General features: G+C 47.5%; 1 protein-coding gene across 1 annotated transcript in view; it reads left to right on the forward strand.

Moving 5' to 3' along the window:
• The first annotated feature begins 5,008 nt into the window (after positions 1-5,008).
• Positions 5,009-16,161, forward strand: part of SLC9A6 (solute carrier family 9 member A6) — a 15,377-nt gene continuing 4,224 nt past the window's right edge. The window contains exons 1-9 of the mRNA XM_010175826.2: positions 5,009-5,131; positions 5,500-5,577; positions 6,226-6,302; positions 7,243-7,355; positions 9,806-9,911; positions 13,483-13,624; positions 13,856-13,961; positions 14,187-14,275; positions 14,493-14,620. Of these exons, the coding sequence (XP_010174128.2) occupies positions 5,120-5,131; positions 5,500-5,577; positions 6,226-6,302; positions 7,243-7,355; positions 9,806-9,911; positions 13,483-13,624; positions 13,856-13,961; positions 14,187-14,275; positions 14,493-14,620 (851 nt within the window). The 5' untranslated portion in view covers positions 5,009-5,119. The remainder of the gene's footprint in view (positions 5,132-5,499; positions 5,578-6,225; positions 6,303-7,242; positions 7,356-9,805; positions 9,912-13,482; positions 13,625-13,855; positions 13,962-14,186; positions 14,276-14,492; positions 14,621-16,161) is intronic.

Below are 16,161 nucleotides of genomic sequence, written 5' to 3' on the forward strand. Positions count from 1 at the left end.
ACTATTGTCTGGAGACACCATACGTGGCTCTGCCTGGGTTATCTAGCATGACTTGGAATTCAACCAAAATAGGACTTCGAGCTGTGCTGGCAGAGTGATTAACGCGGTCATAGATCCTTATCTAGACAAGATTTGTTGAGTTTAGGATTGAAAAGGTGTCTTCTGCTGAGTGCTGTGGTTAGTGTCTCTTCTCTGTGCTGGCCTTGCCCTTGCTGCTTGTGGGTGATGTGTGACCGAGCTTGGTCAGAGCAGCAACGTGGCCAAGTCCTCCGCCCAGCAGAAAGCTTTGCTCTGAAGGCTGTGACTTGACTCATTTGGGCCATTGGCTTCTGTGATCCTAAGTTTCAGTTAATTAATTGGAAGTGTACTTCCAAACGGAGGGGTGGAGGTGCTTGCGTCAGCCCAGAGGCACAAAATACTGCTCTGCCTTTTCAGATTCCTGCAAGCCACCGCTGAGGCAGGTGCCGGCATTGCTGGCCTCCTGCCCGGGGCAGGGGTGGTCACCTCCCCAGGATGGGATGGGAGCTCTGCTCTGGGAGCACGTGCTTCTAGCACAGAAAGTCTTCCTTCTCCTGCTGCCTTGGAGCTCGCTGGCACATGGACTTTCTATTCCTTTCATGCTTTCAAACTTGCCCTTAACCTCGTTCTTTTCTCCTGGAGTTTTCTTCTTCTTGGTTCTTTGTCCTCCCTGACCCACCTGAGTGCTCCCCTTGTTCTCAGAGGGTGACCTGGGTCATTTCAGTCTCCTGCTGATCTGTAAAACACATCTTTTCTGTCTGCTCTTTTGCAGACTGTGCTTAGAGAATTGCTGGTGAAATCAGTAATGTCACCCGTCTGGTCATGCAGAAAATCCCCAGTTTTTCCCTGCTATCAAGGCTTTTGGCATTTGCTTCTCAGGTTGTGACAACTGCCATAGGAAAAGGGATGTGTAATTTCCCAAGGAGTGGTGAGATGCTGTTGTTTTACAGCAACAACTTAAAAGCTGCAGGGAGCAAAGCAGGTACCGCTTCTGCTTCACTCTCCTCGGCTCCCTGCGATGCTTTCAGCCCTGGGGAAGTCTGCTGAAAATGTGGAAGTGCTGCAACAGGCAGGCTGCAAATCAGACTCTGGGATCTGGGCAAGAGAAGCAATTTATAAAAACTTGTCTTTTTCTAATTCGGAAAAAAACCCCAACAACCAAGTCAAATGAAACTTTTACATCCATCTCTTCTTGCTGAAATACATCAGAGTTTCCTTGGAGTCTGTATTTTCCCTGTAAGTTATAAGCTTTTGCTCTGGGTGGATTTACATCCTACAAATCACACGGTTGTCTCAGAGTTGACGTTCAAGAGCTGGGCACAGGCTGGAATAATTTAATGGTGATGTAGTTTAGAGTTTAGTAGCCTCTAAGCTTCATTTCAGTGTTTAAAATGAGGTTCCCACATCGAAGGTACTCAGCATTTAGGATGATTAATTGAACAATCTTGTTTCAGTTCTTCTCGGGGTCTGATGGTGGATGTGGCAGGAGCTTCTCTAGAAGTTTAGTTTCCTTGTACTTGTTCCCACTTGGCCCCTGGATTGCATATGTCTGAATTGCTTATTGTCAGGATGTCTTCAGTTGCTCACTCCATTTTTCTTTCCTTTTGGTGTCCAGATTAATGCTCGCCTGGGGATCCTGTGTGCTTCCATTGTTGTTAAGTGCCTGAATGGTAATATATTAGTCTTCATTTAAAACCTTACCTCGGAAATGTTCAACAGCACCTGAAAAGAAAAAAAAAAGCCCATGGGCTTTTGTTCTTTTTAATGAAGTTGGGAGAAATGCAATGGAAATAATCTCTTGCACTTTGCATAAAAGAACTCAATTAATTTACCAGCTTTGCCTTTAGCTTCTCGACTCCTTGCAGCTTTTGGCTGGCAGCTTCCTCGGTGTCAGGTTCCCTCTGCTCTGCTCCCTCCCAGGGCTCAGTTTCGTAAAACTTTTGGCTGCAAAAGCATGTCGATACTGGTGGAGCAGCTCACCGGTTGCTGCTAGGACAGCCCTTCGAGCGCCAAGAGAGCTTGAACCATTTCCTAAGAGACCATCAGAACCAGGAAGACAGACCTACATTGTCCTCTGGGCTTGGTCCAGGTGGCCTGAGCCCAGGACTAGGGTGTCTGAAAAAACTTGGCAGGTTTGTCCCAGGTGCCTCCAGCCAGCAGTGTTAGGTGAGGAGGGTTGATTGGAGATCTGCCATCGGGCAGGAGGGGCTGGCAGTGGGGTCATCTTAATGTTGGCAGAGTCACTGGCTTTAAGCAGAGCAGCAGCATGCTTTCCCTGTTGGTAACTCTGATGGTATCTCTGCGTTGGGAGCTGCTGGTGTCGCTGGCTGGTTTGTACATCAAGAGCTCTTTGTGAGGATGTGTATTTGCACGTGGGTGTCTTTTCCCATCCAGGTCTGGAGAGCTCCGGGAGCCTCCCAGGGAGCGTGTTACAGGGCAAGATAAAATGCCTAATTTTTGGAGCCCAAGCACAGCAGTCTTGGCAGATATTTTAGGTTTTAATGTCCCTTTTCCCTTATCCTGTTACTGGCCAGAGTGGGAATTTGGCTGTGGCCGGCACGGGGGGCCAGGAGCAGCTGCTCGGGTAAGTGAGATGGCAAGGACGAGCAGGGGAGCTATCAGATGTAGCGCTGCTTTGGGACGGGGATTAAGAGTGGAGAGGCGGGTGAGTCAGGATCCTTTCTGAATTCCCAGCTGCAATGCCCTTCCGTCCCTCCTGCCTCTCATCTCAAAGTGCTGAGCCTGGGCATTTAAAGGTATCACTGGATGGGTTTCCAGCTGAGAAAAGACAGACAGCTGCTGCTGCTGCTGGAGGTTTCTGACTCCCACATGAAGCTCTAAAATAAACTTTATTTTTTTTTAAAAGACTTTTTAGAAGCCACCCCAGGTAGCTCTGTAGGGCTGCAGAGCGCAGTGTACCTGGTGCCGTAGGAGTAGGGGATCAGTTGCAAGAGTGGAGGCTCCTTTTATATCCAGAGCATTGGAAGATCACAGGAACAAAGAGGCTAGCAGAAAAGTAAGGAGAAGGACTCCACTTTGGTGTCCCCTCTTAGCGATGCTGGCATGAAAGCAGCTCTCAGATGCTCTGCACAGCGTGACGTTCCCTGAAGCAGCTCTCCTTGCTGGAGCTGGCTGTCCCTGGTTGTGCACTGAGAGGGACCTTTTAAGCTACTGTCGGGGCGATTCTGTGCCAACAGTGCAGTGCAGGGTGAAGCCCAAAGCATGTGGTGAGCACATGGTCAACTGTACATGGCTTAAAAGCATCAGCAGCCTTGGGGCAGCAGCTCAGCTGTGCTGCAGAAGCACTGTGTTTCACCAGGGACTGGGTTTTTGGGTGCAGCTCCTGAGTCTGTCAGCCTGGTCCCTGAGGTGAGCCCTCTGTGTCACCGGTGCGATGGGTTAGCAGCGGTGATGTTTGCAGCCCGTTCTTCTGCCTCTGCTCATGGCCTGGATGTGTGCTTGGGTGGCCCCATATGACATCCCCTGGGATGGGAGGTGGGGGCTTTTCTTCTGGCCATTGGCAAAATGAGCAAATCTCATCCTGGAAACCTGCAGTCAAGGGAAGAGAATTTAAAAAACAGGCGGCAGATCAGTCACTGGCTGCAGGAGATGCTGAACATGCCAGGGCCTCATGGTCTCCTGCCTGGCCACAGCAGATCTGCCCAGGCTCTGCTCCCATGAGATGGCAATGGAGGAAGAGTTTGGTGTTCCCTTCGGTCGGGGCTGTGCCCTGCCTGTAGGAAATCACAGAGCAAGATCTTAATTAAGGCAACAGTAAAGAAGCGGGAGCATCCTGGGAGGCAAACGGAGAAACCTTCCGGTCTCTGTTTAGTTCCCACAAAGCTTTTCATAAATGTGTGGTTCAGAAATGGGTTAAGATCCAGGATTTCAGTGGCAGCTCAGCGCTGCCTTCATCAAGGAGTTTCCAAACCCTTTTGTGCTGAGGGCTACGTGGAAAGGTGTATTGTGGAACATCCCTCCTCCCCAGCCTGCAGATGTCAAAAAACTCTTCCAGGAGAGCACTTGGCACACCATGTGGGCGAGAAGGAGCCGGACGAGTCTGCACCGTGTGAGTGCCGTTAATCTGGATGCAAGACCTCAGAGTGCAGCTCATCAGCTGTGCTGCAAACAAAAAGTGCCCTATAAATTGCTGACTTGCAGCTTAACCCCACGATACTCCTGCACAGCAGCTGAGCTGGAGGCAGCATTGGCACGTGGAGCTGCCCTGGGGCTGCTGCTGGTGGTGCAGAGCTGGAGCTTGCAGGGGGCGAGGAGCAGACCAGAGTGATGGCCTGAACTGGGAAACTTTCATGGTTTTTAGAAAATGCAGATCAGATCACTGCTGTGGGCTGCAAAAGCTGCCCTGGAGCAGGAGGAGGCTGTATGGTGCTGCAGCATCTCGTGAAGGATGCTCACCATCCTCAAAGTGTTCATGGTGGTTGCTGGGTATGGTTTTTAATTCCCTACCAAAATTAAGGTATGTATTTCTGTACTGGCAAAACGTGATGCTCTCAGGTTTCCGGGTGCCATGTGCATAGTTTGGGCACATGTGAGCAGAGCCTGGCCCAGGTCTCCAGCTGTGTGCCCGCAATGCCAGGGTGCTTGACTTAAGAAAATGAGTGTGCCCTGGATGCCGGCCGTTTGCTGCACTAGAGTGAGGGTCTGACTGGTTGCTGGGTAATTAAAAGCCTTCAGGACCAGTCCATGCCTGGTGCTAGAAAGTCCACGTGAGCTTGGAGCGTTTGCATGGCTCATGGGAGGATGTGGATGGTTTAATATGGGCAGTTGTTTGGATGGTGGTTGTGCTCAGCAGTTGAGCAGACTGTCAGGATCCTGGCGTGCCGAATGCTGCATCCATGCTTAGAGAGAGGAGTTTGCTGTGGCTCTTCTCACCAACATGTGTCCCTCCCCAGGGGTCCTGGTTGGCGTGGTTCTGCGCTATGGCATCCACGTCCCCAGCGACGTCAACAACGTGACTCTGAGCTGCCAAGTGCAGACCAGTCCTGCCACGCTGCTGGTGAACGTCAGTGGGAAGTACTACGAGTACACCCTGAAGGGAGAAATCAGCGCCCAGGAGCTCAATAATGTCCAGGATAACGAGATGCTGAGAAAGGTAAGGAAGTCGGCAGCTGGAGAGGTGAGTGATGCTCCGTGCTTCTTCCATGGGGACAGATCCTGTATCTGCTGAATTAAGTGATTTTTTAAAAATTATTTTTTTTTTAACTTCAGTTGTATTGTGGTCAGCTATAAAATGTAAGTTGAACACAACGTAATGAAACCAGTTTCAGCTGATCTTAATTTAAGCTGTTTATACTTTGAGCTCTGTCTCCAAAAGATCCTGGATGCATCCTCAGCGTTCACCCGACAGCATTTCATCTGGTGGGGGTACAGGGTTTCCTCCGTATATTTTACACTCTTATTTGTGTTTTGTCTTGCAAAGTCTTAACAGACCATTTAACTGTTGATTTTTTTTTTTAACAGGTGACTTTTGATCCTGAAGTATTTTTCAACATTTTGCTTCCTCCGATTATATTTTATGCAGGCTACAGCTTGAAAAGGGTACGTGCCTTTACAGCACCTACATTTTTAGTTCCTCTGCCTCCAGAGCATTTTTAATACTTGGGAGTGCTTTAGTGCTTGCTCAGCAGGCCAAGGCTGCGGAGCTGGGTTCATCAGTACATGCAGGATTGTAGGAAGCAGGGTTGAGACTGCCCCAGTCGGTCTTGTCTGTCCCTCTGCCCTGGGAAGGGTCAGTGACTTCAGCCATGTCCAGCACGGGTTTGTGGAGGGGTTTTTGAGGTCAGCTGGGCCATTTCAGCCACTCTTACTTTCAAAACTCGTCGGGGGGTGGGAAGGTTTTAGAAAGCAGCAGCTCTCTGAAATGCTGATTTGGAAGGAGAGGAAAATGATCCTGTTTTGCTTGTGAGAGAAGGAAAGAAGAATGCTGCTGGGTTAAGGAAATCAGTTCCCAGGACTTGGAACAGCACCTTATTAAATACACGGGTACAAGAAAATGATATGTTCGTGTTTATTAATGCTACATGAACATCTGCTGATCTGGCAGTGTACACTGTTGTGCTTGTCCAGCTTGTGGGGTTTGAGCTGGGTGCAAGCTGCTACGGACACTGCGTGGGTGCCTGTGCAGGCTTGAAATAAATTGTTAGCAAAATATAATTCAGTTTTGTTTTTTTTTTCTCCTCCTTCTAGAGGCACTTCTTCAGAAACTTGGGATCCATCCTAGCATACGCTTTCCTCGGCACAGCAATTTCCTGCCTGGTGATCGGGTGAGTAGTTGGAGCTGGTCTGGTTCTTCCATGGGGTTTTGAGCTGTGCTCAGAGGCAGAGCTCTGAGCCCAGATCTGTTGCCACTAATTCCAGCCCTGAAAGATCACACAGGCTCTCTGCTACTGCTGCTCAGCAGCGAGAAATAATGCTGTTTAGTGTCCAAACTTTCGCTCAGGCATTGCTGTCTAATTGTATAGTGCTTTCTCAGCATCCTGCACAGAATAGTTATATATGTGGCAAGGAAAGTTTCACACTTCTCTGAAGATTGTCTTGAAAAAACAGGCAGTAGCTTCAAGTTATGGAAAGCGCAGCCCTAACAAGCATGAGACGCAGGAGGGGCAGGATCGTAAATGCGTGTCCTGTCCTTACTTGCTGCAAGCAGTTGCCTGCTGAGCACAGATTGTGTTTCAGATATTTATCCCTGTGTGCAGAGGGAGCTAGATGATTCCTGCTCTGAATAGTAGCATGCAGGCTGGTGCAGGGTGTTTTCCACTGGAGAGTCCGGTGGATTCAAGCAAACTCAGCATCCGTATTATCTGTTCCTCGCTGAAAGTTTCATCCATTTCAAAGTCCGGCCAAGGTCATCCCACTGAAACGTTAAATGTGAAGCACCACAAAATGATTGTGAGACCCCACGAGCCTGGCTGCTGCTTTTCTTTAGTCGTGTTGTGCTCATGGAGGAGTTTCTGTCCCGGTTCCTCGCTGGTGCCATGTTTGTGGTCCGGTGTGGCAGGTGCTTTGGTGTGAATGGTCCAGCACTCGCCTCCAAGACCATGACCCAGGGGTTTCACCAGGCTCAGCTCATCCAGTACAGTTCTTCAGTGTTCTGATGTTTGGATAACTTCAGGGGTTAATCTGGCAAATTCAGGGGAATTGAGCCCATTTGAATGTCGTTTTCATTCAGTGCAGAGATGAGTAATTGCCTCTTCTAATCACCAGCTCTGTCGTGTATGGCTGCGTGGCGCTGATGAAAGTCACTGGGCAGCTCGGGGGAGACTTCTACTTCACTGACTGCCTCCTGTTCGGTGCCATCGTATCAGCTACTGACCCAGGTATGTTATCTGATTATTTTTCCCCTCATTTTCCACATTTGATCTGTTTTGAGTTATGGTGAAGAGAGTAAGCAAGTCTGAACCCTGTGGAAGTTCCCTCTTTCTGAATTTTGGAGTTTATTTGCAACGTTCCTAGAGGTCAAATTTATTTCCATACCCTCTTATTTCCTTCCAGTTATGTGTGATATACCTCCCAAACCTCTGCTTCCTAAATCTTTGTTTGCAGTGAAGTCCTAGCAGTCTCTGTCTTGATTTTGCTGGGTTTTGAGACAGGTCCACTGTGTTTCTGACAACCTGTACCAACAGCTGGTGCAGAATGAGATGTGTAATGTGGGGAGGGTTCGTTTGATTGATCGTTTTAGTTAGTTTAGTGATTTTTCTTCCGATTCCAATTGGGTGGGGTTTTGGAAGGTGCTAATCTAGTTGAAAATTGATCTTAATGAGCAGTACTGAGGACAGTAGTGACATCTTGGTCTACTGATGCACTTTAGAAATCAAAACTATGTAAAACATGCCTTGTCCAACTGAATTTTGCTTAGCTCACGATTGCTTTTACGCAGTAGCTGTTTATTTGCATGTTCCAGCTTCACCTAAAAACACAGGACCACCAAAAGGCCTCTTCTTCCTCCTGCCCTTTTGCTGAGCAGGGCTTGAATTTCTTCCTTTGCAGCCTGGCTGCTCTGTTTGAGACCAGCGTGGTGGGACTGGGGGTTGGCAGTGTTGACCCCACTCCCGACATTACAGTAGCTTTGGTGGATCTGTTTACATGCAGATGTTGGTCAGTTTTTCATTGGAAGGGAATAGCTGCACACAAGGATAAGCCAGGTCTTCTGCCCTTTTGAAACAAGTGCCAGTGGCTGTCATTTTGAGATGAATTGGGACTTTTACCTGCTCCTCCTAACAATGAATCATTTCTGTTTTCAAAGGTAAAATGAGGAGCATTGTATGCATATGCAGATATACAAGAATAATGCTGCAGAACATAACCTGCAGCATAACGTGGCAGAAGCCACATCTGTCTGCCAGGTGGAGATATGAGATGTGCATTCCCTATGAGTTTTTAGTAATTTCTTTTTTATGTTCCCTTAAGATTTGCCAGGTAGTGATGTGGCTATTACTGCTGATATTTTTATTAAAAAAAAAACCAACAAACCTTAAAAAATAAGCTAAAATGATTTCCCATCTTCTCTGAGCGTACCTTTGGTGGGTGTGTGTCTGGCTTTGAGGTCAAGCTTTGAGGTCTTCCCTGTAACTTAGTCAGGGTGTTGACATTGAGAGGGGGTTGTGTTTGCAAAGCAAGGAGCACCTCACAGACGTGATGGTGGTGTGTCGTTGGTGGGTGTGTGTCTGGCTTCGAGGTCAAGCATCTTCCCTGTAACTTAGTCTGGGTGTTGACATTGGGGTTGTGTTTGCAAAGGAAGGAGCACCTCACAGACGTGATGGTGGTGTGGTAGATCTGATGGCAGATGGGCAGAGGCCAGGCAAGGACCATAGGTAGAGGTAATGCTTAGAAATGCTGCAGATGAGCTGCCAGCATCAGGCCCCTTCTTCAGGCTTGGAAATGGGAACAAGAAGATTTCACAGGTGAAAATGGAGCGTTTCCTTGTGCATAAATGGGTTAAACCCTCTTCAGAGTGCGCAGCTGAGTCCCTGAATGCTGTTTTAAGGGACTTTCAGAGAAGTTGATTGGAATTAGCTCAGCCCTCTGCGACAGATGGAGCTGTGCACGATGCACCATGTGTTATACCTCACTTGCTTTAGATGTTGTGTTGTTTTTGCAAAGCTGAAAGGCAAAGCCCACTGTGTTTTCATTATCTTCTTGGAGCCGCTGGATCATGGAAGGGCTTGAGGGTGCTCCAGTCTTTGCCACGTGGCCATAAATCACGAGAAACCTCCACACAGGGTTTGAGTTGATGCCTGGCTTTTTCCAGTTAAGCCTGAAATGTTAACACATCTGTGCTGGCACTTCCAGTGTGTCAACCTGTGTTGAATCTGAGGATTTATCTTGGAGTATCAGAAAAGACAGCTATCATCAGCTATCATCCTGGACAAGCCTGCATCCTCTTGGCCTTTTGCAGGTGGAGGAACGCTGTCCCTGATGCTCTGAGCTAATGGCATCCCAAAAGCTGGGTGGCTCATGTTAGCCTGGTATCATGGTCCAGCCCACGAGCTCAGACCCTCAGGAAGCTCAGAGCAGTTTGCTCATATCTGCCTGCAAAAGACTCAATAGACCTAATGCCCAGGATGTGTTTTAGTAAAAGGAGAAGGAGGGAAATGATAAAGCAAATCCAAATCTGAAAGGGCAGAAGGAAGACTATCAAAGTGAGCATGGGGCAGCAGGGTGGCACAAATGTGCAGGAAGGCAGCTTTCTAAAAAGGAGCGTTTTGTCTTTGATTACACCAAAATAATGGCACCTTTTTGAATGTCTCTCTATTTTTCTATTTGTCAGTGACTGTTCTTGCCATATTCCATGAACTCCAGGTTGATGTTGAGCTGTATGCCCTTCTCTTTGGCGAAAGCGTCCTCAATGATGCCGTTGCCATAGTGCTGTCTTCGTAAGTGTGTTCTGTTTTTATTTTTAATTGTTATGTACGTTACATGTCAGGCATTGGGGGAGCCGCTCGGCCTTGCTCCTGTAAAATAGGAGCATCGGCGTTTGCAAGAGCAGATTTCCATATTAAGTGTCCCCAAAAGCTGTAGTGACCTGATGCATCACCCCATTGCAGAGCTCAGCCTCGGATTGTGGGTTGTTCTTACAACTTCCCCTTGCATGATGAATAGTTTTGTTTTACTTTTATGCCTGGTTGACCCAGCCAAAAGGAAGTTTTTATGTTCCTCTGAAATGGGAAAAGCATTGTCTCTGCTTTTCAGCCACAGGATCCCACTGAAACCCCTTGCTGATGGCTGTGCTCCTACCTGTCTTCCTTCCCATCCACAAATACCTGCTTTTGTTTAGGTGGAAACAGTTGGTAAAGCAGCTGTTTCCTTTCTCTCCCCACTTTCCATGCATTGAGAAGATGGTATTTCTAACAGCTGGATTTAATACCCTGGACTGAACATAGAGGAAACTTGCTGGCTTTCTAAATGATGTTTTATATTCTTAATATTTTATGTCCTCTGCAGATAGGATGTATTTTATCTGCATTTTCACTGTGTTGTCATCATGCAAATTTGTTTGGAAATATATAATATCTGCAGTGGTGACAGGTTAGTGTATAGCTGAGACTAATGCAGAAAATATTTCTGGAATACTTGTCACTCCGGCGTGCTGGTTGCGTGGGTTTTACCGAGATGGAGGCAGCAAGAACCATATTGTGAGCTGTGTATTGCCACCTGCATGAGTTGTATTTACTGATTTGAATGTTTCTGTTGAGGTTTCTGGAACTGTTTGTATTGCTCGCTCTGGCTTTTATGCTGGATGTGTCACTGCTGGTGCGAGTAAATGCCAGCTCGTATTAAAGAAGTGATCCTGAGTGGGAAGCAGATGGGGTCTTGCAGCCTCTGCTGGGAGGTTCTGGGTGGGAGTGGATGAGTTCAGCATCAAAATTAATGACCTTTGTGGTGGATCTCCACACACACAGACTGCACTGTGCGTGGTGATGTGCCTCTTGCACTGTTTCAGTACCAGCTTTGTAGCTGTTGCTCTGATTTCCTGCCTTCTTCTTTCTACAAGCTGAGTTCAGTCCACCCCCCTTCCCCAAAATAAGATAATTTGCACCAAAAGGGTAGCCCTGAGCTGCAGTCAGCAGTTATTTTGCTGCAGGGCTTTTGTGCAGACTGGCCCAGCAGCATGCTGACTTCTCCAGGGCTTCTCAGCAGTTAACCCATACCTGTTTTAAAGTTTGCTGTGGTCTTTGTCTTCATGATCGCCACAAGCAGGGTAAGGCAGCCCTGGTCAGCATGGTGGGTGTCGGTTAGTGCCGTTATCTCCAGTACAGCCTCAAGTCACCTGACACAACCACATCTTGGGTGCAGGGAGGTGGTGAGAGCCTCTTGCTCCAGGGAGGAGAGCTCCTCTGAGAGCAGTCTAGAGCTCCTATTTATGGTTCCCCTTTTTTAAACTGAGTTTGGCATTCGCCTGTTTCACAGCAGAGGTGTAAGTGGGGGAACCGTGTGGGGACGGTTCTGCTCCCACAAGCAGAAGACCTGCTACCCAGTTAGGAGATGCAGGGGTGAGTTGGGAAGATGGGGAATTGAGGGGGTTTCTGATCGGACAGGCTGTGTTGATGGAGGAGCTGCCACCTGGGTGACAGCTGCTGGTGGGTGCTACCTTGTCCCAAAGCATGAAGAGGGGCTCCAGCCGCAGCCAGCCGAGGCTGTGGGTTCAGTGATTGCCCCAAGAAGCACCATCGGCTCCTTGCACATGGTGAAAGTGGGTGCTGTGGGCACTGTCCCCACACCGAGGAGGACGAGGACCTGGGGGCTGGTGCTGCCCCAGGCTGGAACTCCTGCACGGTTTCCACCAGGATCTTAGTGCCTCCAAGGCTCCTCTCCTCCCTGCTTGCAGTCCCGGGCAAATGTCCTTTCCCATGCTTGGGAGCAGGATCCGTGCCTTTCTGTTCCTGCCTCTTGCTATCCTGGCCTGGCCTGGCTTGGTGGCATGGAACTGGCTGCAGGATGAAGAGGAATTGAACCCAGAACTGAAAGCTGGTGGGCAGCGAGGTGCCAGGGCTGTGGTTCAGGAGCAGGTGGGTCTCTGCCTGCTTCTTCTGCAGGGAGGTTTCACAGAAGCTAAATGCCACAGGGAGCCCCATGGGCAGGGACAGGGGAAATAAAGCACACAAAGGGCAGCAGGCAATAGTGTCTTATTAGCTATGCAAAAAGCAGAACCAGAAGGAAAACTGTAATGGGTTAAAACACAAAACCAACATCCAAACAGTTGGTTATGGAGGGGAAACGAAACCTGGCTGGGTTTAAAAAAAACAAAACAAAACCCCAAACCCCAGAATAAGAGCACATGGGTGAATGGGAAGTAGAAGATGGGATTGATGAAATGAATTAAATCACAGGGAGAAATCCAGGGCTTGCAGTGTAAAGGACAGTGAGAAAGATGAAATATATTAAAAGCAGGGAAGTTTAGCAAGGGAAGTGACCCGTGACCTGTTGGAAGGGGAGGATTGTCATTCGTGTTGCAGAAAAATGTTGGTGTGTAGTTAGAGGAGAAAGCTGCAGGATGTGTGCGTGAGGCAGTAACTTTCCATTCCAGCATAATTCGGGAGGTTAAACAGCAAATGTTTAAAGTTCACATCCAAGAGTTTTAACAGAGCCAGGTGAGGGATTGTGAACTGGGAAGTTAATGTTTTCAGTAAGTGTACATCGAAGAAAGCGATGCAAGAAGTTGATATTAAAATGGGATTTAGGAGATGGATAGGGGACCTTCCCAGGTAGAACAGTGGAATGGCTGATGCAAAGCTGAGGAGGGAGCAGATTCAGAGGTGGGGTCAGCATTGCAAACCTATTTGCCATCTTATCACAAAGATCTGTTGAAGTTCAGTGGATGGAGATAGTAGTGTTGCTGTAGTGAACCCACACTGTGCCATTTGCCTTGCTACCTTGTGATATTTCACTTCAGAACGCAGAGCAGGGCAAAATCAATGTAGTGCACATTAAATGTGGTAAAATGGCATAACTTAGAGTTCTCCAGGGGGTATTCACATCAGTCACCTGTGTGGAGTTGACAGAAAAATGTAGGCTTCCCATTTGAATGCTTTGTGTTCCCAGAGCACCTGACTTTATAGAGAGCTGATGCCAAACCCCCAAGAAACCATCATAAATATCGGACTGTCGCCTAGCAAATGTATTTGCAGGAGATCATGCAAGAGATGGCCTTGGTCTGATGCTGCCTAATGTCTAGAAGGAGCAAATGCAGAGCCTTGCCTAGGAGGGGTGGCTGAGCTGCAGAGAGCTGGCCAGGAACAAAGGGGATCCCAAACTCCTGGGGACAGGGCGAGTGTGCTGCTGCTGCTGTGAGCGCGGGGGGATTGCAGCGGGGTACTCAGGTTTTGTCTCCCTGATTTCTCAGGTTCGGTGTTTGCAGCAGACATAACACTTTGCACCGTGAAGGTGCCTCTCCCTCCAAACCAAGGAGTGTTTTGTTCTTGTGTGTGCTTTTCCTCCCTCTTTCAGTTCCATTGTTGCGTACCAGCCGGCAGGCGACAACAGCCACACGTTTGATGTCACAGCGATGTTCAAGTCCATCGGGATCTTCCTGGGGATATTCAGTGGATCTTTTGCAATGGGAGCAGCTACTGGAGTTGTGACAGCTTTAATATCCTTTTTGTTGGTTTTTTTTCTGAGTGTTTGCATAACAACTTCTCTTTTTGCTTGTGCTGTATCTCACCCAAGGTGCAGTGTTTCATGATTTTTTGCTTAAATTAATGAAAGGCAGTGCTATAGCCTTTTTAGGGACAGGCTGTGTAGTGTTCCTGTGATACACAACTGGATTTGATATCCTCTTAGCCTACAGTTTCTCTCCAAATTGTCCTTAACCATCTGTAACGTCACCAAGTTCACCAAACTTCGGGAGTTCCCGTTGCTGGAGACCGGCTTGTTCTTCTTGATGTCCTGGAGCACGTTCCTGCTGGCTGAGGCGTGTGGCTTTACAGGCAAGCTCCAGCACAGCCCTGCGTGTGGGATGGAGGTCTGCAGGGATGGTGGGCTATTCAGTTTGGCTTCTCCCAGTCCTGATTGCAGCCAGGGCTCCCCCTCTGCTTTCAGCAGTTTAATTATTCTGGGTTCTGGGGTTATTGCATTAAGTCCCCTACACTATTGGGGTGCAACTCAGCTCCCTTTTCATGACCAGGAGTCTAACCTGATGCTCTGCTCCCCAGGTGTGGTGGCTGTACTCTTCTGTGGGATCACACAGGCCCATTATACCTATAACAACTTATCTACAGAGTCCCAACACAGAACTAAGCAGGTAAGAGCTCCTCAGCCCTCTTCAGCCTCTCTGAATTTCAAGTTCAATATTTTTTCCTTCCCTCCAGCCAGAATTAGGTGCATCTGTCTTTCTAGAGATGGGTTTTACTAGGGTTGCTTCTGCAGGAGCATTTATTGTGTGATGGATGGGCTAACACGTTTTTCTTGTTAAATCTGTGTTATGTTTAACTCGCTTTTAATTTGTTTTTCTCTTTCAGTTGTTTGAGCTTCTGAATTTCTTGGCAGAAAACTTCATCTTCTCCTACATGGGACTTGCACTGTTCACCTTCCAGAACCATGTCTTTAACCCTACATTTGTGGTGGGGGCTTTTGTATCCTTTGGAGTCCATTTTATAAAACAAAAAAAGAAAGGGAGAGGTGCCTCATTCCTAATTTGTGTTTTTCATTCAAATATGGTTTTTTTCAGTCAGTCTAGCTTTATTTTTAAAAGGGGATTTCTCCCATCTAGAGCCTTTGCTGGTTATTTTAAGAAGATGGGAGATTCTTTTCCCAGCTTTTCTGTTGTTTTGTGGTTTGGTTTTTTTTTCTCCCTCCATCTTGTCTCCTTTCATGGGCATTTGAATTAGCTGCTGCATGGACTTGTGTTCGATGTGACCATGGTGAAACACCAGGCTTCATCACATGGCAGCGTGGCACCGCCTGGTATAGCTGTTTATTTCCTCTTTTCTCTGCTATTCCATTTGGTTGACCCTAAAAAAAGCTTCTTTTTTTTTTCTTTTTTTTTTTTTTGTGTCAAATAGCACAGTTAAAGCTACAGTAGATGCCTCTGAATGATGTAATGAGAAAGGATTTCCCCTTCTGCAGGCTGATGCTAACAGAAACAAGCTCTTGACCCTGGTATGTCTCAGAAAAACAAGGATTTTGAAGGAATTTTTTTCATATCACAGGGAATCCACTTCAGATGTGCAGAATTATTTTTACCCTTTGCCTGCACTGAAGCAGGTTTATAGGGATAAATGTTATCTTTGCTGATGCTGGTGCGTGGCTTTGCAGCAGGGTCTGCTGGATTTCCCCGATGATGTTTTGTGGGGTTGCAAAGGAAGCGAAGAGCAGGGAAATGCCATTTGGGTGATTAGATTGAAATTTTGTGCTGTGCCTCTTCAGTAGGAACTGGATAACTCGCTGATGAAATAGCTCATTCATGAGAGAGATCATGAAATACGTCCCTTATGCAAATTCATGATGTTCAGGAAAGAACATAAAAGCTGGAAGCATTTTCTATATTATTCAAGGCTGTGCTGAATACTGGCTCCAGGATTATTTTTGCCATCTGGGTGCTGGTATTAAAAGACACAGCTTCAAAGATAAAAAGCAATATGAAGAGGCTGGTGATTCTTGTATCTCGCAGGCTATGAAAACAGAGTATTAGGGTGGTTTTTTTTTTCCCTTCTCAACTGCTGCTGCTTTCATTTTGCTGAATAATCTTTGGGAACGGGGCTTGGCTTAAAGCTTCAAACCCAGCTGTGAAGTGTGGCGTGCTGGGGAATGTCAGAGGGGTTGTGGTAGCTGTGATAACTTGAGCTTTCCAGAGGACAAATAATTCTTGGGGTGGAAAACAGAGCCGGCAGGGGAGAGCATGCTGTGGGAAATAGTGGTTTTTCTCTCTTCTCATTCATTCTAACCTGCCCTCTCATCATGTCCCTTGTTTATTTGTGCTTGTCTCTGTACTATATTCCTGAATTGTAATGTGGACTTTGCTTTGGTCAGGCAGTAACATGCTCTTCCCACACTGCTCTAGCACTCAGAGCTGGGTTATTATCTTTGTATCCAGAGGACTGGCATTTCTGATGCTCCCCAGTGTTTCTGTAAGTCAGTAGAAATTGCCTCTGTGTGCTGAGGTGGGATGCAGCGGGAGACATCGGAAGA

The sequence above is a fragment of the Antrostomus carolinensis genome, unplaced genomic scaffold (assembly GCF_000700745.2).
Source record: "Antrostomus carolinensis isolate BGI_N321 unplaced genomic scaffold, ASM70074v2 scaffold15659, whole genome shotgun sequence".
NCBI lineage: Eukaryota > Metazoa > Chordata > Aves > Caprimulgiformes > Caprimulgidae > Antrostomus > Antrostomus carolinensis.